The sequence below is a fragment of the Brassica oleracea genome, chromosome C6 (genome assembly GCF_000695525.1).
Source record: "Brassica oleracea var. oleracea cultivar TO1000 chromosome C6, BOL, whole genome shotgun sequence".
Classification (NCBI taxonomy): Eukaryota; Viridiplantae; Streptophyta; class Magnoliopsida; order Brassicales; family Brassicaceae; genus Brassica; species Brassica oleracea.
This window is the reverse complement of record NC_027753.1, coordinates 31,415,347-31,443,069: the sequence shown is the minus strand read 5'-3', so window position 1 is coordinate 31,443,069 and position 27,723 is coordinate 31,415,347. Positions and strand designations below refer to the sequence as shown.

The window sequence follows — 27,723 nt, the reverse complement described above, 5'->3', positions numbered from 1 at the left end:
TGTTATCTTTAAGTATGTTTTATTTTATAAATAAATTTTATCTTTAAAAAAAAATTAATTAATTTTTTTTGAGAAACTCAAATTAAAAAACTATCATTGTAGCTCCAAAATTATGGAATTCTTAACTAAGATCCTTAACTACAATTTATTAATTTAATAGTTACTAAAGTGTACTTAAGAAACTATTTGAGATCCTAGGGATAAACATGCTTACATTCGCTACTCCTAAAAAACTTGTCTAAAGAGAAGAAGACATGTATGCAGAAATAGATACTAACCTTCAATAACATGATCATCTGGCCTGATTGAAGAATCAGCACAGACATGGCACACAACTCTGCGGCGAATCTCGCCAGTCCACGAATCGACAGCAGACGCTTTCAGATTCAACATCATTCATTAGACTTGTTGTGTGTTAAAAAAAGGTACATACTTTTAATAATGAGTAGATGATACTGAGCATCCAATGACTCTGCAGATAATAGTTTGACAAGTCGAAGCCTATCTACGTACAAGACATTGGCATTCTCTTTACAATTCCGAGTAATTGTTGTCTTTTTATACAATAAAATATTGAAGAAATTAAAATAGTTTTGGCTTACTTACGACCACGCACATCATGAGTTTCATAAGTTGCTTGAGTTACTTTTGATGTGCATCCAGGACCGGCCCTGAGAGTTTGGAGGCCCAAGACCATTTACTAAACACTTCAAAAATTTGGGGACCTAAAAATTTTTTTTTTACAAATTAGGGGCCTATTTACATATAAAAATTTTCAAAAATTTTGGGAGGCCAAGGCGAATGTTTCATTGGGCTTGGCCCAGGACCGGCCCTGTGTGCATCCACATGGTCCTCCAACACATCAATTGGTTCTTTCTATTTTTCTAATCTCTTAACCAAAACCAAACCTTTACCGTAATGCACTTATTTCGGCTTTTAATGGTTTTCTCTTTGTTTGGTTACTACTTACTAGTTCTCATCTCTTGATTTTAATTTTTGGTAGTGTCTTTGGCTGGTATAGCCAGACAAGAAATTAAAACACAACTTAGTTTTATATCTAGGTTTTACGAATAAAAGTGTGATTGGTAATTGTTGTAGTTATAAACATGATGAAATAGATGCTCACTGTCACTGTGGTTAGAGTTATTTGGTTGTGTTGTTTTCTCATTGTCTGGTATCATGCTTTGTATAACAGCTTCAAGGAAGTGTAAGAAACAAAGTACTGAAACACATTCTAGCGAGAACCCCATGATTTCAGCTGCATGTATCAAGCTTCTTTCTAGAAAAGAGTTTCACGCACATTTTCAGGAAAAAAAAGATGGAAGTGGATATGTTTGGGTAGTGTTGAGAATTACACCAGAGGCTTGAGGCAGCTCATGGGGGGAAGGAAGGAATTAGAGCTCAGCTATGAGACAATATATATGTGCGTGTGATGTTTGTCTTGGAAAACTACATACAAATGCAACAAGATCCTTGGCTGTATTGGCTGTTACATACCAATGTGTGCAGATTTAAATTTCAAAAGAAAACACAAAGAAGAAAGCTAAGATAGAAGCAGGAAGGAGATCACAACAACGGAAAATCTGGGTTTTTTTTCTTATATGAGAGGCTGTAATTGATTCATGCTAGACAGAAGACAAGCTGACTCTCATGGAGGAAGGACAAATGATTAGGCATCTAGGATTATCTGTACGCGAAGAGCCTTTTGGCCATATGAAAGCACAAGATATATTCTCATTTGCAACTGATTCAAGCTCAGATGATGCCATATATTTTTTTTTTGGAGAAAGTTCAAGTTATATGAACGAGACAGGATGTCAATTAATCATGTACTAGATTTGGACCCGCACAACCGTGCGGTTATTAATTTTCATGTTTATATATATATTTTACATAATTAGAATATATTTTTAAAGTTACTTATATATTTAAATGTTTATATATAATTATTTTAAATATAAAAATTTGATAGTTTTCATGCTGTAAGTTAATTGATTATTTCAAATCATCACATATATTAGGTATTTTTTATTATATATATTTTAAAATTATTTTTATTCAATTATTATGATCCTGATCCATAATTCAGAGCGCTAGATTTTCTTTATCAATATTTTTTTATGTTTATTCATTTAATATAATAACTATATATATATATATATAAGTTTAAGATAAGTTAATTTTATACATGAATTATCTAATTTACTAATGTTAACCCGTTCTACCAACATATTATTTTTCTAGCATTAATTTTTAATGTTTTGAAAATAAAATATATTAATTTATCAGTTTAAAATAATTTTATCATATTTAGTTAAATACAATGTTTTATTTAAAAATGATAGATATAACTATAAAATAGTAAAATTTGTTATAATTTTTTTTCATTTTATAAAAGATAACTAAGTGTGTGTATATATATATATAGATTAATGTATAATAACATTAATTTCATTACTAATTATAAAATTAGTGAAAATATTTATATACAATTTTTGATAATGAAGATATTGTTTTTTTTTTTTTTTTTTGTCATCAATAATGAAGATATTGTTATAATGTTTTTCAACACATTTGTTAAGAAAATTAAATATATATATATTTATATTTTAAATTAAAAGATATCAAATTATATTATGATTTAAGTAGTTAAAAGATTATATATTAGCATTAAGGAAATGCATTTAATACAAATTTTAAATGATGATCCAAATAAAAATATCACACATGAATCAAAGTGAGTTTGTTAATCAATCCGGGTTTTTAGGAGTCGACGTTATATTAGAAATGATATATTATTAATCCATATTATTAGTAATAAATGAATGATAAATGATTTCTAGGGAGAGTCCATTTTTAAAAAAATCACACATGAATCAAAGTTGTGACTTCTGTTTTAATATATAAGATACTATATAAAAAAAATTCATAACAAGAGCACCTGTACATTATCAATTTAACTAAGCCAAAGATTAACCAAAAGGAAATAAAAAGTAAAAAATAAGAGAAGCAAAACCACAGGTTTTAACTAGAAATTGTAATCATGTTTTTGCAAATACATCTTCATAGTACACATTCCTTGTATTAAACAAAACCAAAATCAAATACGAACTAAAGATGAAATTAATCAGGAACAATAATAACGGAATATGAACTAAAATGAAATTAAGCAGGAAACAATAACCAAATCTTTAAAAGAAATCAAAGTTTTTCTTTGGTTCATAGAGGTGACCAAGACCTCGTTTTTCCGGAGGCTCTTATTCATAAAACAAATAAATCGAAACAAACTTAAACGGATCCAAACAAGAACATCCATTCTTGAAGTTATTAAACCAGACTCGAAAACATAAATAAACGGCAAAATAAACCCGGTAGTGAAGTCTTGAATAGATCACCTCTTCAAGAATTGTGCACAACAACTTGAAGATGGTTTGCACTTCGCTGCAACATTTCAGATTTGGCACGCGCAAACACCATTTGACCGTTGTCCAAATCAAATGGCATGTATAGCTCAACTCTTTCCAGACGATCATATCCAGATCGAATAAAAAACTTCACTATGTGCAGCTCCTTTGCGCCACCAATGAAGTTTTTCACTATAACTGCTTTTAGAGTTTCTCTCTGGCACTCATATGATATGTTTTGCATCCAGTATGTCTGTGGATCAATGCCAGCATATGATGAAGCCGTCTGGGAAATTTGAAATCATTGTCGCATGGTTTAATAATATGAAGAGACCCATATATATATATATATATTTATTTATTTATTGTAACTTATAATTCATTTTTGAGGGTATATAATTTTACATTAAGAAAACTTACCGCAATGGGGCTTGGAGGAAGCAAATCTATAGTGAGTGTTTCCAAGTTTGGGCAATTCATGAGAAGAAGCCTAATTCCATTGAACTCTCTCGGATGCAATTCTGTCTTCAGCACTAAATGTTTTGTTTCCATTGGGCGAAGAAAATGTGGATTCTCAGATCTTGGAATCATCTTACATAAGAAAAAAATTTCACTAGGTCACTATTTTATTCTAAACATTCAATATATACAATAATTTAACGCTAAACTTTTAGGGTATAGCTCGATGTTCCCTAAGAAATTACTTTAATTAACACTATGGAAAGAAATATTATCTCCTATGTAATGCAAAATATAGGCATTGCTTGTTTTATAGATTCTAAAACATATTTGGGTTTTAGGTTTTCAAAAACACTTTTTAAACTATTCAAGATTCAGATTTTTGTTTTAATTTTTTCTAAAACACTTTATTAGCCAAACCAAAATTTTAATAAATAGATTTCCTAAAATTTAGGAAAAGTAGTTTCAATTTTGTTTGATCATTTAAGAACAAAAACCAAAAATCAACTTATGTGAGTTTTAATTAAAAACAAATTTTGTTTGTTTTATAGGAATTGTTACTTTTTAAAATATAAAATTTATACCAAATTATAGAAAATATCAAAAAAAAAAAATTAACAAAAACTATTTTCTATTTAACAGAAAAAATCTCATTGTTTTTTTTTTGCTCAAAATATCATTTCTACAAAACTCTCAATACTATATTTCGCAAACACTGAGAGACACACACACACACTTAACCTAATAAATTTCACAAACTACTAATATCTAATCTGTTTATACAGCATCTAAATATTCAACATAATTTCTTTTCACTAGGAACAATTACTACCACATGGCAAAAGTATTCAAAAAATTCAAAGAACCATGAATTTAAAATGAACTTACACTGAATGACCTAATGTGTGAAAATGTAATGTAAATCTAAAGACATACCTTGAGTAGAAACGGACAGACCGTTAAGGTCGTAGCAGATCGATCACCATTATCAAGGAGATTATTAAGGAGATGACAAAGCATTCCTCCTTCTGCGGTGTTCGAATCGTTTGATTCATAATTGTTATTGTCCAACACCCGGAAATCAAATTCAACTTCGCTTATGATGGTATTCATTTTATCGAACTCGAAGCGTAAAATATCTCCCGAGTACTTGAGTATGTTAACTCTAGGGAGGTCAAAGGTACAGTTAAGGAAAAAGTCGCAGTTCTTGATTGCAACTTCTCTCATATCCCCTGATACCATTTCGAAATCAAGCCCCCAGCAGTCGTTCATACTTAAACTCTCAATCCTTGAAGTCTTTAGCAAAGGTTCAAGATTCTTCAGTGCCATCCAGGCGAAAGAGACGCTTTTGAGCTTCCCTAGGGTTGATAGTTTTGCAGGGTCGAAGTCCATGCACGCGCCAACTTTCAACGACTCGAGACTCGTTAGATCATAAACGCTTTGTGGGATTTTGACAACCAAATCTTGATTTTTTACATCATGAAAGGTTCTCCACGTCTGGTTTGAGAAATCAAGAACCAAGTTTTTGACCTTTTTTCCGACAGCGAACGCTATCAGGGACTCGATCAGATCCAAGTAAGTCTTCGGATACGAGATAGAGATCCCGAACGTATCGATGGGTTGGTCATGGATTCTAGCGACCCAACGACGCACGTAATCAACGAATACAATCCTACCCAAAGCATTTCTTATGGGATTTGCGTCGACAGAAGGGCTCCAGAAGTCGGTTTCCTTGAAAGAAACATTTCTCGTCTCAAGATAGACAGATCTCCACCGCTTGGAGAGGGCACAGGTTTGAACACATTCCTTGAAAGACAAGCATGAAATGATGAGGACCAAAAGAACATCTGGTAGATTTGATATTCTGTCTGCTTGATCACTCGAATCCATTGTGGTAATCAAGAGAAAGTGGAGAATTTTGAAAGAAAAGCTAGAGGTGTTTGCGGATTTGTATCTGATATGTTAGAAGCTACAGAGAGTGCTTATATATACACTCTTGATAGGGTTGCATGATAGGGTTCTGTGAATCTAGTCATGATATGAGAGGTGTCTCCAGAACAAAATTTCTATAAGTGGTATATTTTGAATATCGAAACATATCTTTGACCTCCTGAGTCGACAACAGTTTGCATGACCTGAAGCTATAGATTTTCAAATCTAATTTTTCATAAATCTTTTCTTATTATTATTTTTTCATAAATCAGTGAAAATTATTAATTAAATAAACTTTTTAATTATGAACCCTTCACCATGTTTAGTTGGTAATGCCTCTTTAGCATTACTAGAACACCTAGAATAATTTTGAGGTTTTATCACAATTAATGCAGTATGCTCGAAGGATTGGAAACTAAGATGGAACAGAAAATAATTAAGTAAATTAAGTCATGTAATAATGTAATAGCAAGTATCCAGTAACATTTAGGGAGTGTTATTCAATTAGTGATTTAAAATCAATTATTAATGTTTTGTAATCTATCAAATTTAAATTTTTTTAAGATACTTTGAGTTGATGGATTCTAAGATCTCTCCAGTATGCATTGAATTTTGAGTTCAATCATTTATTCATGAGACTCCATAAAAAATTATTTGAAATCAATCCAAAATACAAAAAATATTAAAATTCATAAAAGTTGAATAACACTAGATTTCAAAGACTGGATTTAAATCATTCATTGAATAACACTAGATTTTAATATTGAATGTATAATTATCATTTGAATAACAATGGATTGTCTTTAGATTTAAACTCTATTAAAATACATGATTGAATAACACCACTTTGATATTTCTTGTTAATTCCTTCTTTTTATATTTTTACATTTATTTTAAACTATAACATTTAAGGTTTCTGATTTATTTATAAACCGACTAACTTAAAATTTCCGCTTATGCTCCAAGCGAATGAAAATCTCAAATATTTCTTTTAAACAGTTCTGTAACTTGGCACTAATTGTTAATGTCGATAAATTCATTCATGAAGCATTTTAACTAAAAAAATGAATATTTAGGTTCGACGAATTGTAAATTATATATGCCAAATTATTTGAGTCACAGGCAATACTCTTAGCAAATAAATAAGTTTTAAAATCGACGAGTTGAATGGAAACCATCTATTATATTATTTTGAAAATAATTTTTGATTTAAGAATAAATTTTAAATGATTGACTACAAATTTTTTAAAGAATAATATTTATTTTTTTAAAATGCATATTTTAGAAAGAAAACAGTTATTTATCAAAAGATGTAATAGTGAATATATATAATTTGACAGCCATTTGTCTTTTAGGAGCTTTGCAAATTTGCACTTTTTTCTAATAATGTTAATAAATCTGTCATCTATGCATGAAGCAACTGAAACAAGAAAAAAATGTCTGAATCTTTAAGAATCGTTAGATTCAACGAATGATAAACTATATTATGATGTTGTCAGATTTGCTGGATCGTAAGTAACATTCTTAGTATATAAAGACTAATTTGGAATGGAAAATTGAATATGACTTTTTACATACAATTTTATCTCTTTAATGTACGAGTTAGGAATTAACTTTGACTGAGAATCAGTATTAATGTTAAAAAATCTACTTGAATCCTTTTAAATAAGACCAGCAAGCACCCAAATCTTTAGATTCAACGAATGGTAAAATATTGCATTTGTACCAAATTGGTTGTAGTAAACAATTTTCTTCGTAGACAAGAGTATTAAAGGATTTGACAGTTTTATCGTAGTAATCGGTTTGTGAATCGTAGTGGCTGTTGGCGTTTACAATAATCACAAAAGACTGTAAACCACTTTAAATTGTTTAAAATTTTACAAAATAAAAATTAGTTTACGGTAATGTTTACAGTTAAAAGTGATTACATACAAACAATTAAAATAAAATTATGTGTAAAATATTTTAAACATTAAAGCAAACAATTTAAAATCAAAATTTATAGATAAAAATATACAAAAACATTTCATATTTTAATTTATATCCACTAAAACTATCATAATTTATATTAAAAACTTTAAACCAAAACTATTCGTTATAACCTTTTAGACACTAATGTATATACATATAAAAACATATATATATATATAAATTAAACAAAATATATTTTAAAAATCTAATATAAATGTAAACAATTTCATTGAAATTATCTTTCATCTAATAAAAATAACAATAAAAATAAAAAATAAACATAGGATTTTTATTAATTATATTACATGAATAATTATATATATTATTATTATAATATGATTTTAATATTTATAATATATTAGTATTAGTAATTTATTATTAAACTGCTACATCATCTTATATTCAATGAGTCATAAGTATTTTACAAATGAACCAATTTATAACTAAGTATCAGTCTTAGAATCGTTTAATAATACTTGAAATAGCATTCAATTGCATCCGCAAACTCCTACAACCGCCCTCATAATTCCTGCGTTAAAACCAGTTAGATCCTAAAGTCAACATCGAGGTTCAATTGGAGTTACAACATAGAGTATATTATATTGTTCATTTATTTGGAAAGTCATTTTAAATAAGAATCAATTTTAGGTTGGTTGATTACTAAGTTATCATTAATAAAGTGATTTATTAAAAAATCAATTTACAAAAATAATTGTTTAAAAAATTAAGTCAAACAAAAGAAATAAATATAATATATTCAAAATAAAATAATAAAATATTTTAGACTAAAAATGCAAATTGTATTGAAACCTATACAGTGTTTTAATTAGTAGATTACTTTATAATAAAACTATTTTATTTTTGATTTTTTATCAAGGTAATCATATTAAAAATAATAAAAAATTAAAAATAGAATATTATAATTTTCCAGGAAACCCATTTTATTTTTATAATATTTTTTATTTTCGTAATTCTTATAAATGTGAGAGTCTTATAGTTTCTTACAAACGACTATATTTTTTTATATGCATATATATACTATCTATACACTGACACTTTATTTTACCTTTTAGTAAACTAAAAAGAGTATTTTTCTTTAATAAATATATGTTTTTCATATTCTAATATTTCACGGATATGTCCTTCTTGATTTTTTTTAATATATGCATCTTAAACATTAAATTCTTTAAATAAACATAACCTAATTTAAAATAAATGGGAATTTTGTTTTAAAATAAGATAACATGCTTTAAAGAATTTTTTTTGTTTTTACTTATGTGATCAGTATAATCATATTTAAACTATTTTGAATAAACTAAATAAACCATAAAAGAAACTTAAAATGTTATTCACAAATTAGGGAATTCTTCTGCTATCCCTGAAAACGGTTCGTTCGCGAATATTAACGGTTGTTGGCATTTTATAGCAATTACAAAAAATGTCAGAAACTGCTTCAAGCTGCTCTAAGTTTTTCATAATTAGAAGATGGCTTCCGCTAATGTTTGCGATTGCAGATGGTTACGAGTAGATAAATAAAAATATAATTAATATTTCAAATTATTAAATTAAAATTCAAAATTAAAATATTATGAATCAAAATATCTAAATACATTTTATATTTTAATTTATATTCACTACAAATATCATAATTTATATTATAAATTTTTTAAACCAACAGTATTCATATATAGATAGAAACTATTTATTTTTTTAACAAACAATCTAATATAAATCTGCATAAAAATAAATTTTCATTGAAATTATAACTTTCATCAAAATTATATAAGATAAAAATAAACGTAATATTTTTATTAATTATAATAAACTAATAACTTTATATTTTATCAGAATAATTTAATTTGTAATATTTTTATAATTATATAAGGCTTAATGAGGTGAACATATAAAATAAAGATGGTAATTGCAGAGCCATGTAGTTTTTTTTTTTTTTAATTTGCAGTTTTTGGTTGGAAAAGAAGGATAAAATGTCGAAGTTAGCCTCGGTGTGGACTGACAAACGTAGATGGTGGATGGAAACCGATCATAAAAAGTACTATGAGCAAGCTTTGTGTCAGTAAAATAGTCAGACCTTTGTTCTTGGCAAAAATAACAATCTATTAGTACATAAAACAAATGGCTTGTGGAAAACATGTTTCAGTGATAAAACAATGAGAATCGAACATTGGATTAGGGTATTTTGGTAGTAAATATACAATAAGTAATATGGTTAAATATATATAAGAAGGGTTTGTTTTCATCCTTTAAATATGTTTTTTTGATCGAGTAACATGATACCTATTTTGCGTATGTAACTTCATGATATAAATATTGAATATCCGATGATTTGATCTTGTATCTGTTTTTTTTTTTTAAATTATAACCGGTTATATATGGTTGACTAAATTAATTGATCTAAATTGGATGTGAAAAATATTTCATACTTTATCGAGATAAATAAAAGGTAATCTAGCGAAAATGAAAATAATATAGCAATACTTTTTATCGTTGAAAACTGAAAACTGAAAAATTCCCAATAATTACTAACATGAGCGTATGTTGTATTTTACAGTTAAATACTGAAACTAACTTTAATTTAATCCCAAAAATTATTTTGTTTACCAAAAATTTGCAAGGTATGTTAATGCCTTGTTATTCATAAAACACAATTTGTTTGTCAACCATTTATTAGATGCTAAACGATGATGGATTCGTTTGATATGATATGCATATCCGGATAACTTATTCAACAACCGGATAATGCGTAGATAATCCGGACTGTAACAATAATAGCGAGGAAATGATTTTTGTTATATTAATATGAATGTGCATTATAACCGGCTAATGCATCATGGGTTTGAATTAGGTTATTATAAGATATAAAGTAATATGTACGCGTGAGATTTAACCGGATATTGAAAAGTTAATCCGAATAAGTCTTGTAATAGCCATCAATATGATTTTGTTAGCCAAGATTTAAAATTTTGATTGCTTCTAAATAAACTGGTATCTGCATCATGGGTTTAAATTAGGTTCTTATAAGAGATAGAGTAATATGTATGCATGCGCCTTAACTGGATATTATAAAGTTAAACCAGATAAATCTTTTAATAGCCATCAATATCATTTTGTTAGCCGATATTTAAAATTCTGAGTGCCTCCAAATAAACCGGTATTTGTAACATGAATGTGTAATAAAACCGGATAATAAATCAGAAGTCCGAGTTGAGTTATAATAAAAATTAAGTAATATGTACACATGATTTTTAACCTGAAATTACAAAGTATTACAGATAAATGAATGGATATTAAACCTCATAAAAGGCTTCTCAGAGGCCAAAATCAATAACTGAAAAAAATCAAACATCGTCTCCACCATGACTGTTATGAAAAAACCTTGGTTGGGCTTAAACTTGGATCTGCACGCGAATGATGTTAAAATCAAAACTATGGGTATTCAAATTCGAATCTTCATATTTCAAAGAGATCTTTCACCAGGACTTCGTTGGATCAAGCTCCTCATTTCACCAAACAAAAACCACAAAATGAAAACATAGGTGGTGAAAATGCTACCAGAGTATTGTATGCAATCTGAGGTGGTGAAAATCATACCACCGCTGTGATCCAAGAGATATTTTCACGAGTATACACTGTTTAATCTAACGGGTATGAGTTCTAGGCGTGTATACAATAGATTTTCTCCTATGTACATATAGATCTGAAGCTAAATCTTTTTTTTTCTTCAATGAAATATGTTTTTCAATGAAACCAATGCGAGAGAAGGCAAACTAAAAATGAAAAGAAAATGAAAAATGATCACAATAAAGAGAATATGAAAGAATGTAAAAAGAGAATCTGAGAAATAAACCTTTAAGACAATATTTACCAGAAGAATGAGATATCTAAATAAAGCATCGTACTACACAATCTTGTCTTTTTCATAGACTTTCGCTGGAGAAATAAGTCTTAGGCATTTGTCTTCAAGAAAAAAATCAGGAAGGAGCGAAGAAAAACCAGGAAAAAAAGAGTGACGAAGTGAGAGAGTTAAAAGGGTCATAGTTATTTCCGTAGCTGTTGGGGCAGAAATTAGTCCGAGCAGCTCTATCTGCATGCTTAAGAGTAGGGTCACTTTTGGAATATTGAAGTTTATTATACATCTTTTTATGGTTATCTACGGCAAATTCCCTACTTTTAACGCCAACAATTAAACCGCACCGAAATGAATAGCGGTTCAGTCACGGGTCAGTGCTTTTTCATTTTTAACATCTATTTTATTTATAAAAGCATCAATTTTGTCGCATTACACATTAGCCAAGTCCTGGTTTAATTTAGTTCTAGAGATGTTTTTTGAACAAGAACTCAATAACCTCATAATAATTAGGAGTTTTATATTACTTTGTACATTGCTTATTTTCTATATAAAGTCAGAATGTATTTTATTTTATATAAATTTTCATGGGGGCAAGTGCCACCCTCTAGATAGACATATACATCCGCCACTTAATCTCGCTCTATGGCAGCTCTCTATGCTTGTTTGTTGGCAAGTGATACAGAAAAAAATAATCAATAAATCATCTCATTTTGCTTCTTCGCCTTCTTCTGATTGTAAGCAAAACAGGAGGAAAGAAAAAACCACAACACTTTGTGAATCTCTTTGGTAACAAAAACAACCACAAAAATGTGATACTTCTCAAAAGGTAAAGAGGCTTCATGCTTTTCTATTTAACGGTAAATACTTACTGAAAAGAAATACTCAAGTCTTTGATGTTGACATTTGAAGTCTCCGAAATCAGATATGGTCGATAAGCTAAAGAGATGAAGACAAACACATTTAGAAGATAGTATATGGTAGTATAGGTTTAGCAACAAGTCCCTCTCATATTCCACTCAGCATTTTCCAAGAAGAACTGACTTTAAGTAGTATCTTCAAAGGGTTATAAATGGTAACAAAAACAATAATGAAGAGCAAAGATAATAATCATAGATGATCTAGTAAATGACCAATGCGATTCACTTTTCTTCTACTTTCTTATTCATATCCGAGGAAACAAAAAAAACTTGCACGGCCTCAATTTATGGCCAAAGGTTTAAAATAATAATGAAGCGACGAGTTGAACAAAAAAATAATAATGAAGCGACGACTTCCAGAGTCAACTAATAAAGTCATTTTTTAAAGTCTTGAGTCTGTCTGTATTCGTCCACAATGCCTACGAATGTTGTGCATAAAAGACTAGTATTTTTATTTTTCTATCTCTGTGGTGTTGGAAATCAAACTAGGTAATCCGACAATGGGAGCTTCAAGAGTTTTACTCTGTTGTGTTGTTCTGATTCAGCTGTTTGCTGGTCAAACCGATGCTCAAAGATCTAGTAGTCCATGGCAAACACTCAGTGGTGAGAGTGCTCTCACTTTCTATCTCTTGGCTTTCTTTATACAAATGTGTAGTAGAAGTTGGGTATAATCATAGATATTCTCTTTTATTAAAATAACTTGTGGTTTAATTTCTCTTTTATTTTTACCACCAGGTGATGCTCCTCTTGTGATTGCTCGTGGTGGGTTTTCTGGATTGTTTCCAGATTCGAGTTTCAATGCTTACAGTTTCGCAAAGGAGACAAGTGTAGCAGGTGCTGCTCTATGGTGTGATGTTCAGCTAACCAAAGATGGAGCTGGGATTTGCTTTCCTGACTTAAAACTGAACAACGCTTCAACTGTCGAAGATGTTTATCCGAATCGCCAAAAAACATACCCGGTTAATGGAGTCTCTACACAGGGTTGGTTCACCATCGATTTCTCCTTGGGAGATCTCATCAGTAATGTTAAATGTAAGTGTTCACAACTTAGTTACTGTTTGGAGAATTTTAATTTAACCACAAACTAAACAATATAAACCCAATTTTATTTCTTAAATACTAAACACTAAACAATAGTCACTAAACTATAAACTCAAATGTTAAGTTATTTTTGATTGAACGTATTTTGAAAAATGGTAATCATCTTATAGAAAATAAAATTTCGAGTTTTTTTTTATTACTTATAGAAAAACGTGTCCTCTTTGTTTTCACCTATTGCAGTGAACAGAGGAATATTGTCTCGGACAGAAAAATTTAATGGAGTATATGCGATTACGACGGTTGAAGATGTAACCACGCAGATAAAACCAGAAATTTTTTGGTTAAATGTTCAGTACGATGCGTTCTACGCGCAGCAAAATCTGAGCATGAGCAGTTTTCTGATATCTGCCTCAACAACTGTTTCCATTGACTACATCTCTTCCCCTGAAGTTAATTTCTTTAAAAAGATTGCAGGCCGTTTTGGTCGCAAGGGACCGAGTTTCGTGTTCCAGTTTCTTGGAAAAGAAGATTTCGAGCCGACAACTAACCGAACCTACGGTTCTATCTTGAGTAACCTGACTTTTGTCAAGACGTTTGCTTTAGGGATTCTTGTTCCCAAGTCCTACATATTGCCACTTGATGACAATCAGTACTTGGTTCTTCCTCCTAAATCCTTAGTTCTAGATGCTCACAAGGCAGGATTACAAGTATATGTGTCAGGTTTTGTCAATGATAATGATATCGCTCACGACTATAGTTCCGATCCGGTGTCTGAGTATCTATCTTTTGTGGACAATGGCAATTTCTCTGTCGATGGTGTGCTCTCTGATTTTCCCATAACTGCGTCTGCATCCATTGGTAAGCAAAATCTCTTCAAGAGGTTTATTGATCTCCTTGAAACAACATTACTCAGAAATACTCTTTTTTTTTTAAACACCACTCAGAAATACTCTAATCATTTTCTTTTCGTATTTTCTTCAAGACTGCTTCTCCCATCTTGGAAGAAATGCTACAAAACAAGGTAGTAAGATAATATCTAATCCACCTTTAGATTCACTCTATATGTTTTTCTAAAATATTTTTTATTATAGAGATGAATTTCCTCTGGTGTTTATTTTTCTATAATAGAGTTTCTTTATTTTTAGAGAAAAATATATAAAAAATTATTTCTATCGCTAAATATAGAAACAAAAATAGCATTCTTCTATATGTTTCATAAAAATAGAAAAACTTTATTATAGAAACATACATTATAGCAAAATCAACTCTATAATATAGTTCTACTAGGGGGTGTCCGCGCTACGCGCGGGATTGTTGATAATTATTTTTCTTGAAAAAATGTTTTTATTTTATTTTTATGTGTGCTATTTTGTCATTTTAATGTCATTTTTATTAAAGGTGGTATAGTACACTATCAATAAATGTTACAATTAGTAATTCACTAAATTGTTCGTTTTGTAAAGTTCATATTATTAGATTTAAATCATACTTAAATAATATTATTTTAAAAAATAAGTCAAATGTAAATATAATTCAAACCGAAGAATGGATGGTTAATAATATAATATGATATATCAATATGGTTTTTTAGTATTTGTTCCGTCCAAAACCTAGCAATTATTAGTTTCAATATCACAATACCTATGTTTTCTATTTTATGTCAATAAGTTTACTAAGTAAATTTATGTCAATAAGTTTACTGAGTAAATTCATTCTAGAATGAAATAAATATATAATTTGTAAATAAAATAATAGAAAATAGTAAAAACAATAAAATAATAAAAATTTATGTTATTCATTAGTTGTGAATAAATTAAATATTTAAAATATATTTCTATTATTTTATTTATTTCTTTATTCATCTTGAATATTAGTGAACAATAAAATAGATTATCAAACTTTATATAATAATAGTTAGTGCGGAAAAGATTAGATAGTCCACAATTATTTTATATTGTTATTAACAGTATGACTTTTTGGATATTGTAATTTTGTGGTCGTTTATTTGTTAAGAGCATTATTTAGTGCTTTTAGTGTGTTATGTAGTAGTGGGTGATAGGTTAATATATTTTGTGTTTTTTTTTCCCAGTAATGTGTTGTTGTGTGTATAGAACTTGTTAGTAGTGAATTGAGCATATAATGTAAAAGCATATTGAATTTCAATAACTTTGTATTTAGGCATTTGTCGATTTTAAGATTAATGGTTTCAACGTCAAAATTGTATTTTATTTTTTTCATATTTTTGAACATTATAACTTTTAAGATGTTTTTTTCCTCTCCACATATTTTGACCTTGAGCCGTCACCATCTCTATTTTTCGTTTACCTTTCTAGTGTGTGGTGCTTCTCACCATCACCGGAAAAACTCATCTTCTGCTCTTGTTCTTCCTCGCCTTCTTCGTCGGTGAGATTATACGGAATTTGTTGTATATTGACTTTATGAGTTCGCAATTGTGTGGTTGTTTCTCACAATGTTGTAGGCTTTTCCAGTTAATATTGGTTGCTCCTACTCTTCCTTAGATTTCGGCTGATGTTAAGAACTGCATCTCTTTGGGTTGGGTCAGATTTTAGTCATGTTTGATGTTGTCTTCCTCGTCGTTGGTTTACATTCAATAGTCCTTGCTCGTCTTGGTTTTTAAGATCTAGTTGTTGAGGAGCTGCCTTCTATGCTCTCTTTCATAGCTCGAGGACAGCTCCACAGTTTGCTGATTTTGTTTTGTCTCCCTTTCTTTCTCTGTTTTCTCATGTCGTTGCAGCTTTCATCGTTGTTCGCATCTCTTGTAGCTCTCCCTTTCACCATGCTTTCCACTTTAGGTTTGGATAATGTTTTCGTTTGTGTGTATGCTATGTGGGCTTTGAAGGTTATTTCTGGTCTCAAGCTTATTCTCTAATTTCGCGGTGGTTGATTTCTATTATCCCTCCCTCAGGTTGTTTTTCTTCTTCTCATGTTTCCTTTGGTATAGGTGTGTGGAGTTAGTCTCTTGAAACTTTGGTCCCTTCTATCCAGAGCTTTGTGTTTCTTCACTTACGTGGGTGCTTTGTCTGTTCTTGTTTACTTTGTGAGGTGTTTCTTACACTTTTGCTAGTGGTTGTGCTTCCAGTACTTTAGGTCTGTATCTTCCTGCTTCTTGCTGACTTTGGCCTTCCGATTATTATCCTCCCTCTGGTCCACTTTCTTGGTTATTTGCGTTGGTGCTTGATCGCGCCTATTTTTATTTGGGGGATTGCTTTGTTTCAGATTTTATCTTTCTATCTTTCTTTTTTTTACTTGTTCTCGCCAAGACACTTTATGGTACAATGAGGTAAGTTAGTCTTCGTTCTTGATCTCCTTTCAGCTCTAGAACCTCTATTGAATTAGGGTTACTATGACATTTTGTTTTCCCAGCGATAATGGAGGTTTTAGGTTTAAATTTTGTGTTGTGCTCTAGTTTCGTATTTTTAGTTTGGTTATTTTATAAATTTAATAGTAAAATAAATATTTAATTTGTAAAAGAAATAATAGAAAATAATAAAATGATGAAAGTTTGTGCTATTTTTAGTTGTGAATAAATTAAATATTTAAAATATATTTATATTATTTTACTTATTTTATAAATTTTAGTGACCAATAAATAGATTCTCAAACTATAATGATACTTAATGTGAGAATGATTAGATAGTGCACAATTAGAAAGTAATGGGACAAATTGTAATAATCTAAAAGAAAAAAATATCTAAAATACAAAAAGAAAAAATATGTGGACACATGTCAACAAACCCCTTTTCCACATGTCATAAGATGATAACAAAGTCTACTTTATATATATATATATATATATATATAGATACTTTGGAAGAAAGAACAGAAGTACATTGAAAATATTCTAAGAGTAATTACTTTGAATATTTATTAATGGTTCATGCTTCAGTTGATTTTCTGGTTATATCAAAAAATGGAGCTAGTGGGGAGTATCCTGGATGTACAGACATGGCATATGATAAGGCTATCAAAGATGGTGCTGATGTCATCGACTGCTCAGTCCAAATGTCCAGCGACGGTAAACCCTTTTGCTCAAGTTCGATAGATCTCTCGGACATCACAAACATCGCCCAGACACCTTTCGCGCAACGTTCAACGCATGTTCCTGAGATTAGCTCAAATGATGGAATATACACTTTTAGTCTCACATGGTCTGAGATCCAGACCTTAAAACGTAAGTTTCACTTGGCCCTAAGTTACTTGTATATGGTTAAAAAAAACTACATACCTTGAGAGTTACGTCAACAATTTTTTTGGTGCAGCTGCGATTTCAAACCCTTACAGAGTATACAATATGTTCAGGAATCCGAATGAGAAAAATTCAGGGAAGTTTATTTTGCTTTCTGAGTTTCTAAGCTTGGCAAAGAACTCAACTTCACTCTCCGGTGTTTTGATCAGTGTAGAGGTGATTATTCTTAAGACTTTCAAGTTTTCAACAATCAGATTGTGGCCAAGCCACTTTTTATTTTTTTGGTTTCGTGTCCTTCAGAAAGCTAGGGCGGGATCTGAGATTGTAGAGGCCATAAAGATTTTTTAAAACCTTTATAATTTATTTTTTTCATAATTTGGAAGCCTATTCTTATATAAAAAAACCTACAAAATTTTTGGGGCTTACTACTAATGTTCCATTGGTCTTGGTCCCTGCAGGAAGCAGTGTACTTAAGAGAGAAGCAAGGGATCGACGTGGTAAAAGCACTTCTTGATACACTCACGGAAACTGGTTACAGCAATGGATCAACCACCAAAACAAAGGTCATGATTCAGTCAACGAACAGTTCGGTTCTTGTTGACTTCAAGAAGCAGAGCAGCAAGTATGAGACTGTCTACAAAGTTGAAGAAAAAATTGGTGATATAAGTGACTCTGCCATCGAAGACATAAAGAAATTCGCTAACGCTGTTGTTATTGGAAAAGAAACAGTCTTTCCCTTATATGATGATGGATTCATCATTAGGCAAACCAATGTTGTGGAGAAGCTGCACAAGTGGAAGGTCCCGGTTTATGTTGAGCTGTTTCGGAACGAGTTTGTATCTCAACCATTCGACTTCTTCTCTGATCCAACCGTTGAGATAAACTCTTATGTCAGCGGAGCTGGTATCGATGGAACCATCACAGAGTTTCCCTTCACAGCTGCAAGATACAAAAGTAAGATGCACCCAAACTTTCAAAACCAAAAGGTTTTTTTTTTTTTTAAATATGAGGGAGGTTCGGGCCGAAGTCCCCAAAGCCACAACATGTAGTATTAGTTTCGTCCTAGCAGTCCCTCGAACTGGGCACTTCAGAACCAAAAGGTTTTTCACTCACAACAATGTCTGACTTTGTTTTCTCTTCTGCAGGGAATCGATGTTTGGGAACAAAAGAAAGTCTACCACCACAATACATGGCCGCTGTTCCACCGGGATTTTTCTTAAACCTTGTGAATGTCATACCTCCAGCCCAAGCTCCAAACCCGGTTTTCACAGATGATGATGTAACTGAGCCACCACTACCTCCGGTTACAGCAAAATCTCCAACCTCGGCACCTGGAACCTCATTCACCAATGCACAAGCACCTAGGCCTAGCGGACAAACTCGACTCACTCTATCTCTTCGCCTCTCTGTTTTCGCTTCTCTTCTACTTCTTTGATCTCTTCTCTTGTGGTCATTTTAAACTCATGTGTTATATACTCTTTATCTGTTTTCTTTGCTATTGCATGTGTTTATCAAGTCAGTGTCAGAAGTATCAAGTATGACATTCATTCTTACTTCTTAGGCTTATAATAATTTTGATTAGGCTGAAATATAGGCACAAGATTATCCACTTACGCCAGCTTCATTTTATTTGTGCCCGCTTGTTTGGCCTCCAAGAATCAATCACGTATTGATTGTGATTTGTTGAATATCTATATTTCTCCTTTTTATTTGATTCTTCATTTATTTTGTCAGCTTTGTGTTCTTTTTTTTTTTTTTTGGGTCAAATTGAAATTTTATAGATTCTTACTTTCTTCATTCATGGAAAAAGTGTTCATGAAACATGAAAACAAAGCCACATAGGCTAAACAAACAACTAATAGAAAGACGCAAATACAGCATAGAAGGATAGGGGCATACAAAACGCTTAAACAACTAATGACGTCGAGAAGTCCTTTAATCTCAACGACCATCGAGCTGTAAAGCGAGACGACGCCTTGGAAATTAGAGACCACAATCAGTGGTATAATTCCCAAAATTGAAACAGCAATAAGTGCACAATCAACAATCTTCAACTTGGCTACAAAGCCTTTGATTAGAACTTCAGTGTTAGAAGTATCTCTAATCTTCAACATTACACTCCCTGCAACAAAACCACATAAAGTAGATGATGAAATTGGGAGAGGAACAAACTCCATAAGGGAGGAAACCGGACAATGGATGGATATGTGATGCATCAATCCATTAAGCTGCCACAACTGAAAGGACTTGAGTACCACAACATTACAGCTTAATGCATCAATCCATTAAGCTGTCAGCTTTGTGTTCAATGCATCATTTGTAAGGACAGAAAGTTATTTGATATCAGAGTGTTTTTCTTCCTTTTAAGCCTTTTTGCTTGTTCTTTTTTTAAAAAAAAAAGAAGTTGTGTGATTCTTTCTTAGAATACAAGTGTTGAATCTCTGTCTTTGTGTCGATTCACATAGACTCGGATCAAATTGAGATTCAGAGTTCAAATGAACACACTAACGAATGTATATTACAACACATCAAAGCTCTAAACCGACATTATCTATTCTTCTTCCTCCTCCATCATGCGAAACCTTCCGGTTTCATAGACATGGTAGGTCCACACAGGCAGAAGCAATTCTCTTGCGGCCTCGAGCTTCCTCACTTCCTCTTCATCTCTTTCTTCACCAATCTCTCTCTCTATCATTGGGTAAATACTCGGAAGCGAGACCAACATTGTGTCAAGCTCTTTCCACTCTCTATCTTCTCCTTCTTCTTCCCTACTAAGCAACTTCACACATAGAAAGCGCAGCAACCCTAAAACTGCACTGTAATCTTTCTTCTCTATACACACGGCTGAACATATCAAAAGAACGTAACCGATTCCATCAACCACTTTTGAGTTACCTTTCACCAACGAAACTATGGTATCTCTCAGTCTTTTCAGTGCCGGGAGTTGGAGATGAGATGATTCTGAGGTGTCATCCATTTCATGTAGCTCAAGCTTCGCGCATGTAAGAAGCCATGTCGGAAAGCAGAGCTTGATGTGATTGAATCTGCTGGTGTATGAATCTTCTTCTTCTTCTTCCATGTTGTTGTTGATGAAACAAGGTCCTAATGCAAGAACCAAATCTGGTATCCAAGGGTTTAAAGCTGTCACAAGTTTCGACGCATAAGCCGAGCCTAACGTTATCTCCACCGTGGTGAGTAGATCAAGCAGGTCGTTCGCAAGGTCAAAAGCTTCAAACAAAGGGCGTGACGCTTCTCTCATCACCAGGTTTATCAACTTCCCGGCGTAACTGGTCGAGCTTTTTGTACACAGAATCATGTCCTTCAAATCTGCATCCTCGAATTGTAACTTACCAGTTGAATGGTGGTCGAAACTGGAGATGGCATACTTCAGATACGCAGATGTGAACTTCAACATTCTTTCGTGGAAATGGGAAGCTAGACCCATCTCTGTAGACTCAACCATAAACTTGAGAATCGCAGTTAGCATCTTGACCTTGTTCAGTACACCTCCTTCCTTTGATCTTTGACCCTCTGAAGCTGCATGAAGCATAATAACAAATGTTAGAATTCTTCATTGAATCTTACTAACAATAAGCAGAGCTACATAATGAACTCAACGTCTCCACTAACCATCAACACCGTCATTTGAATTTCTTCTTTTTGATTTCTTGCTAAGGTGCGTCTTTAGAGCTATGGTCTCTGACGTTCCATTGTCACCTGCCTGGAATAGTTGTTCTGTACAGCCTAGAATGTGACCCATTGTTTGGTCCAGAATATCCTGTTAAGAAAAAAAATTAGTAATCTGATTGTAATGAAGAGTAAAGAATCAAGAGGGAAAGCAAAGAGGTCCTTGCCTCGGTATCATTCATCTGAGCATCCGTATCAAGATTCCGAAGAGTCATGTGTAAAGCAAGAGAAGTATATGCTAATACAGGGTACACGTCCATGGCTTGCAGTATGCTAGTCTGGGAGACGACTTTTAAGGCAATGCACAACTCCTCAATATCAGAAGACTCGAGCATTGCTTTACGAGCATCTTCGATGACAAGCAAATCCTTTATTTGCCATGCTATTCCTACAGCTACCGAATAATCTTCCTCGAAGCTGATTGCATTTTTCTCGCTAACATGTTTCCACTTTGCGGAAGATGAATTTCTAGAGGACTTTGATTTCTTCCTCGTCGCTGAGTAGACATTCTTTCTTTCTACTTCATCGCCAAAATTGATCTGGCAGCGGTAGGCAGTCTTCTGCAGGGTACTGGTGAAAGTTCCAATGAGGTCGGAAAAGGCATTAGAAGAGAGGAGTAACTTGTGTACAGACCTCATCTCGACCTGTCGTCCTTCATCACCAGGCAAACCACCACAATTCACAACCAAACTCATGCAATCCTCTAGTACATCAGAGACGGTCTCAGGGGAGACCATAGCAAGAATATCAAAGACAGCTGACTGAGCCTGCGCAGTGGGTGCAAAAGCTAGCAAGCTTTTCAGTTTTTCTCCAGGTAACAACTCTTTAAGAGATGCCATACACCCAGAATCAGCAGCAACCAGATCTTTACAGAGATAGTACGAAGCAAGAAGCAAGCCTTCAATCTGGTTATCCTCTAGCTTATCATCACCTGACAAGATTGAATTCAAGAAGAATCCCACTAGCTGCAGTGCAGATTGAACGGTTGCTCCTAAAGATACTAAAAACTCGCAAAACCTTGCACCAGCCAGTGGGTTTCTGTTTATGAGCGTCCTGCATCGCGTGCAGGCCTCCTCAGCTCTCTTTCTCGATGGAAAATAGGATGGCATCAGAAGCCGTGCGATTCCCTTAGCAACATTAGTTTGGTCAGAAGCAAGCACAGATAACAACACATCCAAACTCACTACCGTGTTAAACTGGAAAGTACGAACATCTCTTAAGAGCAGGAGCAAATCTACCATGGCAACCCGTACAGAAGTAACACTATCCAGCATCAAATGCCCCAGTCTTGGCAGAAGCACCTTAAGAATACCATGTGACTGCGGGTTGGCGAGGAGATAAGTTATACCATTAACCGTCGAAAGCCTAACCTCACTGCAAGACTCATGCGACATGTCGTTGAAGATCTTGGTGATGATCTTGGTAATCGTTGGCGATGGGATCACTTCCCAGAAAAGATAGAAAACTCGACAGAGACCTTCCACGGCAACAGACCTCACTTCTGGGCATTCATCGCTCATTAGTTTTTCCAACAAGTAGAACTGTTTGTCAAGCAGCTTATCTTTCTCTTCTTTTGTTGCGTCCGGATCCTCCATTGGGAAAAGATCCAGAAGTAAATGTAAAGCGTTTAAACGAACATTTGAATTTGCAACCTGAAAGGATTATCAGAGCAGGCTAGTTAAGTTCTAGGCAAGGTTCTAAAAATGGCTCTACGCGGCAAATCCCCTTATTTTCTTAAAATCTGACTTATAAGACTCAGATTGGTTTAAACTGTTCTAAAGCTGTTTAAATCGATTTTAATTAGTACAAATCTGTTAATTAGATAATAGTGTTAGTAAAAATTCACAAATTTTGCTAATTTTTTATTTATTTTATATATCTGATTTTGATAATTCATTAAAAAAATATATAATTAAATGTAAAAAAAATTAAAATATCTTATATAAATGTAAAATGTATATAAAATAAATCAATAATTCTGACTAGGGGCTAGTCCTTTACTATTGTATGTACAAGTTAAAAGAAACTAACCTGCAATGAGCGAAATATCATAGGCTCAGCGAGGCCAAAGAGTAGCTTCTCGACTCCCTGAGTAGTCCTCTGGGTGATAAACCCTCCGAGAACCTTCCTTAGAGAAGCAGCAAAGGCGGAGGAAGCGGCGTGGATAGCACAATCAACAATCCCCTGCATAAAACCGTCTTCGATCTCACCTCTCAAATCATCCTCAACCTCTCTCCACGCCCTAAACAGAATACCACCGAAGCCTACGAGAACCGACTTCCTCCCGAAAGGAATCTGAGCTTTAACAACGGCGAGTCCCGACTTCATCAGCTGCCTGCTGAGCCCGAACGCGAAAGAGAGAAACCTCTGGCCGTCCTCTGTCTTCAAATACAGAGGCGAAACGACGCAGCGCATGAGGAGCATCCTCAGATCTCCGATGCTCTCTTCGTCGTCGAAATCGAACAACGCGAACGCTTCTCTCAGCATGTAGACTCGATGTACATCTACTTTCTTCTTCAACGTCAGTGACCTCGATAACAGAAACGGTAACAGCTGAGAGATCAGAGTTTCTCTCTCGATGAACCCTTCCTTCCACCAAGACTCGCAGACTCCGGCGACCTCCAGGCACAGAACCGGATCCGACTCGAAGAGGATGAGACTGTTATGCAAAGCTTGTGCCGCGGGGAGTAGATCGGAGGCGGAGAAGGCTTTCTTGGGAGATAGAACGCACAAGTGGAGTACATGAGAGAGGACCTGGAGAGAAGCGAGGATCTGGTGCTGCTGCTGATCCGAATCCGAGTCGGATCCGGGTGGTCCGTTGCCACGTTGGCGCTTGGGTGGAGGCGAATTAGAGGGAGAAGTCGATGGATTCTGGAAGGATTGAGTGTGGTGGAGTATGGAGTGGAGGAGAGCGAGTGGGAGAGAAGATGAGAGGTCCGACGAGGGCTTTACGGAGTTGACGATGGTTTTCAGAGATGGTTTGGAGGATTTTAAGGTTGATTTGACGGCGGATGAGAGGAATTCCTCGGCGGATGTCTTGAGAGATGACCGGAGCCTCTTCTCCATTTTTAGTTCCTGCAATTTTCCGTTTCAATTTTTAGGGTTTTTCGTTTTCTGTTACTAAAGAAATGGGGGAAGAGGTGGTGGTGGGGACATAAACATTTTGAATTTTGTGAATTCAACCGCCGGTCGCCACTTTAAATATATTTAACTATTATTTCCCGTGCACGGACATTGTTATAGAGAAATTGTTATAGTTGTCGATATATATGTTAAATTATGTAAAATATAGAATTTACAATGAAATATGACATTTTTAAAGTTATTAGTAGGCCTGGGCATAAAATCCGGAACTCGAAATTCGAACCGAATCCGAACCGAAAAACCCGATCCATTATCCGATCCGAAACGTAAAAATAACAGAACGGATCTTGTAGGGTGGTACAAAAAATATCCGAACCCGAAGTGTTATTAACCGAACCCGAACGGGTAACCCGAAAAATCCGACGTTAATAGTCAATATAAATATTTTGAAATATATATAAGTATTCCAATTATTAAATTCAATATTTGTGGTAATATTATATACAATAATAAATATTAAAATTCTAATAAATGCTTTAAGTACACAATTAGTTATAAATAAGTATTTTATAATTTGCTCATTGAAATAAAAAGTCTACTCTCTATAAGGTAATACATATTTTTTACTAATGATGTTTGTTTTCATGCTTGATTTAACATTTTATTGTTATTTTATCAATTTTATACGTCATAGATTAATTTTTATTTAATTTAGATGTTTTTCTTTATGTTTTACTTCAAAAATTTTATTTTTTACTTTGGTTATATCCGAACCGAACCGATATAACCCGAATCTGTATGTTATATGATTACTTTATGGGTTTTATGATGCAATACAATTTTGAACCGAACCCGAAGTGTTATTATCCGAACCCGATTCGTACTAATAAAATTTTAGTATGAGACCTAGAAACGTAAACCCGAAAATTCAAAAACCCAAAAAACTCGACCTGAATGCCAACGGATACCCGAACGCCCAGACCTAGTTATTAGTGCTAAACTTAAAAAAATGATATTTGATGTTTATATCTTGCACCAGTCCAATATTGGACACAAAGTGTAGGTAAAATAGTGATTTTTTTTTCCAAAATCATCAAAAAAAAAATTGGATATCAAAATTAAGGGAAATCAATCTCTGAATATAGCTAAAACTAGAACTTGATCTGCGCTCCCGCACGGATACTGAATTTAACTTGTGTTCAACGTAAACTCATAAAACGCTGATTTTATAAAAAATCTCATGTATATTTTTTATGTTTTGTAATTTACATACATAGTAGAATATATTATTTTATAATATAGATGTTTGATAATATTTTTTATGTGTACATAATATTATATTATAAATTTTATAACTTTATGCAATTTAATGTAATATAGAAAAATGTTATCTCCCTCTAATACATGTTATTTAGTTAATATTCGTACAATATTAATAATGGTCAATATATGAATATCGATTTGGTTAGATAAGCTTCGGAATTGTAATTAATTAATTTAAATTGATTTTAAATGCAATGGTAGAATCTGTAAATAAAAAAAGTAATTAATTTATTGTAAATGCAATAGATAAATGTGTAAATAAAAGAAAGTACTAAAAATATTGATATCTATGTTTCCAAATAATTTTCATTTATATTGTTATCCATGTTTTCAAACAATTTTCATTTATACTTATATCCATGTTTTCAAGCAGTATAAAAAAATACTTCAGTTTTAATAATATAGATAACAACCTTACTTTTGTAGATAATTGTTGCCAATATCTCTTGTAGTTTTTAAGTTCTTCTCTTGTGTTAATTTTCTTTTTGTTTTTTTTTTCATTTTCAATGTCATATTTACTTAAAAAATTATTTTGGACTACAACTACAACATTTGATGACACATCAAAAGAAAAATAAAATCAAGGGTGTATACTTATCGAAAAGTAAACAACTCTAGTATCACAACGTTTTTGATAGATTAAGAAAATATATATACCAAAAAAGAAGAATAATATAAGGTTGAGTCTTGATCTAGATTATAGACATAAGTTCATTTTTAAAAGACACTGTATAATTTCAAATATGAAGCTTTTTGTTTCATATTTTTTACTTACATTTTGGTCTTTACAATTACACTTCACATTTATTATTCTTAAATATGTTGTCGTTTATTTTTTAGACCTTAAAATTGATATTTTATAAATGTTTCAAATTTATTTTTATAAATTTAATTTTTACACATAAAATTAAACAAAACTTTAAAATAAGACTAAAATATTTTAAAACTAGATTTAAAAATAACAATATTACAAAAAAAAACTTAAGAATTTTTTTAAAAATTACATAAATACATAATTATTACACAAATTTAAATATTACAACAACACTAATGGTCATTTAAATTTGATCTGAAACCTCCAAATTACCAAAATATTGACCAAACAAATTTTCTATAACCGAAGATGGTTGTTGTTATTGTTGTTCTTAACTGTTTTTCGTACCATTCTTTCTTCTTTCTTGTTCAGATCGAATATATTCAAAATAGGAGAACCTACAACAATTGAATGCATAAAAAAATTTTGCCGAAGAATTGTGGAAGTGTTTTCAGAATGGTATCTCAGCTCACCGACATCAGAAGACGTTGCAAGGCTTCTCAATATTAGCCAAAAAAGTGGATTTCCTTGAATGTGGGAAGTGAAAAAATTGTCCAAGTGTATGGACGGGACAATTTGCAGACCGTATCACTCTTCCAGTTAATTACATTATTCAAATAAAAGAATATAACATGGATTATTATTTAGTTTATGGTATTTATCCGGAATACTCAATTCTTGTTCAAACAATAAGAATTCTCCAGGGTAAAAAAAAAGAACTTTTGCAGAAAAAACAAGAAACATGTCGAGAAGATATTGAACATGCATTTGGAGGCATGCAATCCAAATTTTCTATCATAGCAGGATCATCTCGTTACTGGAAGAAGGATGCATTGCATGATATAATCACGACATGCATGATCATTGAGGATGAAATGATATTAATGCACCGATAAGGGATACAAGATCAGTAACGAAAGCAACAGTTGAAATAACGAAAAAAATAAAAATATTGATTTCAACAATTTTTAACTTGTAATCTACAAATTAAAAATATAAGAGTCATTTTTAGACCG

General features: G+C 32.3%; 3 protein-coding genes across 3 annotated transcripts; 1 reads left to right on the top strand and 2 right to left on the bottom strand.

The window, feature by feature from the left end:
• Positions 1-3,399: 3,399 nt before the first annotated feature.
• LOC106299851 (putative F-box/LRR-repeat protein At5g54820) lies at positions 3,400-5,753 on the bottom strand. The gene is made up of 3 exons (XM_013735851.1): positions 4,800-5,753; positions 3,825-3,995; positions 3,400-3,690 (listed from the first exon to the last, which is right to left on the bottom strand). The coding sequence occupies exons 1-3, from the start codon at positions 5,751-5,753 to the stop codon at positions 3,400-3,402; spliced, it is 1,416 nt and encodes a 471-aa protein (XP_013591305.1).
• A 7,231-nt stretch (positions 5,754-12,984) lies between these two features.
• Positions 12,985-19,524, top strand: LOC106296271 (glycerophosphodiester phosphodiesterase GDPDL3-like). Its single transcript, XM_013732371.1, has 8 exons — positions 12,985-13,154; positions 13,287-13,583; positions 13,833-14,450; positions 14,575-14,613; positions 17,500-17,784; positions 17,873-18,015; positions 18,258-18,753; positions 18,945-19,524. Exons 1-8 carry the CDS (start codon positions 13,052-13,054, stop codon positions 19,232-19,234), a joined length of 2,271 nt encoding a protein of 756 aa, XP_013587825.1. The 5' UTR covers positions 12,985-13,051; the 3' UTR covers positions 19,235-19,524.
• Positions 19,525-20,235: 711 nt separating this feature from the next.
• LOC106296229 lies at positions 20,236-24,632 on the bottom strand. Its single transcript, XM_013732310.1, has 4 exons — positions 23,518-24,632; positions 21,654-23,138; positions 21,430-21,577; positions 20,236-21,336 (listed from the first exon to the last, which is right to left on the bottom strand). Exons 1-4 carry the CDS (start codon positions 24,550-24,552, stop codon positions 20,351-20,353), a joined length of 3,654 nt encoding a protein of 1,217 aa, XP_013587764.1. The 5' UTR covers positions 24,553-24,632; the 3' UTR covers positions 20,236-20,350.
• Between the last annotated feature and the right edge of the window lie 3,091 nt (positions 24,633-27,723).

Excerpts from the sequence above, each read along its gene's own strand:
- LOC106296271 (XM_013732371.1), top strand. The coding sequence starts at position 13,052 with ATGGGAGCTTCAAGAGTTTTACTCTGTTGTGTTGTTCTGATTCAGCTG. Across the intron at positions 14,451-14,574 it reads AACTGCGTCTGCATCCATTG|ACTGCTTCTCCCATCTTGGA; the intron begins GTAAGCAAAATC and ends ATTTTCTTCAAG. Across the intron at positions 14,614-17,499 it reads AAGAAATGCTACAAAACAAG|TTGATTTTCTGGTTATATCA; the intron begins GTAGTAAGATAA and ends TTCATGCTTCAG.
- LOC106296229 (XM_013732310.1), bottom strand. The coding sequence starts at position 24,552 with ATGGAGAAGAGGCTCCGGTCATCTCTCAAGACATCCGCCGAGGAATTC. Across the intron at positions 23,139-23,517 it reads TGATATTTCGCTCATTGCAG|GTTGCAAATTCAAATGTTCG; the intron begins GTTAGTTTCTTT and ends TAATCCTTTCAG. Across the intron at positions 21,578-21,653 it reads CTCAGATGAATGATACCGAG|GATATTCTGGACCAAACAAT; the intron begins GCAAGGACCTCT and ends TTTTCTTAACAG.
- LOC106299851 (XM_013735851.1), bottom strand. The coding sequence starts at position 5,753 with ATGGATTCGAGTGATCAAGCAGACAGAATATCAAATCTACCAGATGTT. Across the intron at positions 3,996-4,799 it reads TCTGTCCGTTTCTACTCAAG|ATGATTCCAAGATCTGAGAA; the intron begins GTATGTCTTTAG and ends TTCTTATGTAAG. Across the intron at positions 3,691-3,824 it reads TTCCTCCAAGCCCCATTGCG|ACGGCTTCATCATATGCTGG; the intron begins GTAAGTTTTCTT and ends CAAATTTCCCAG.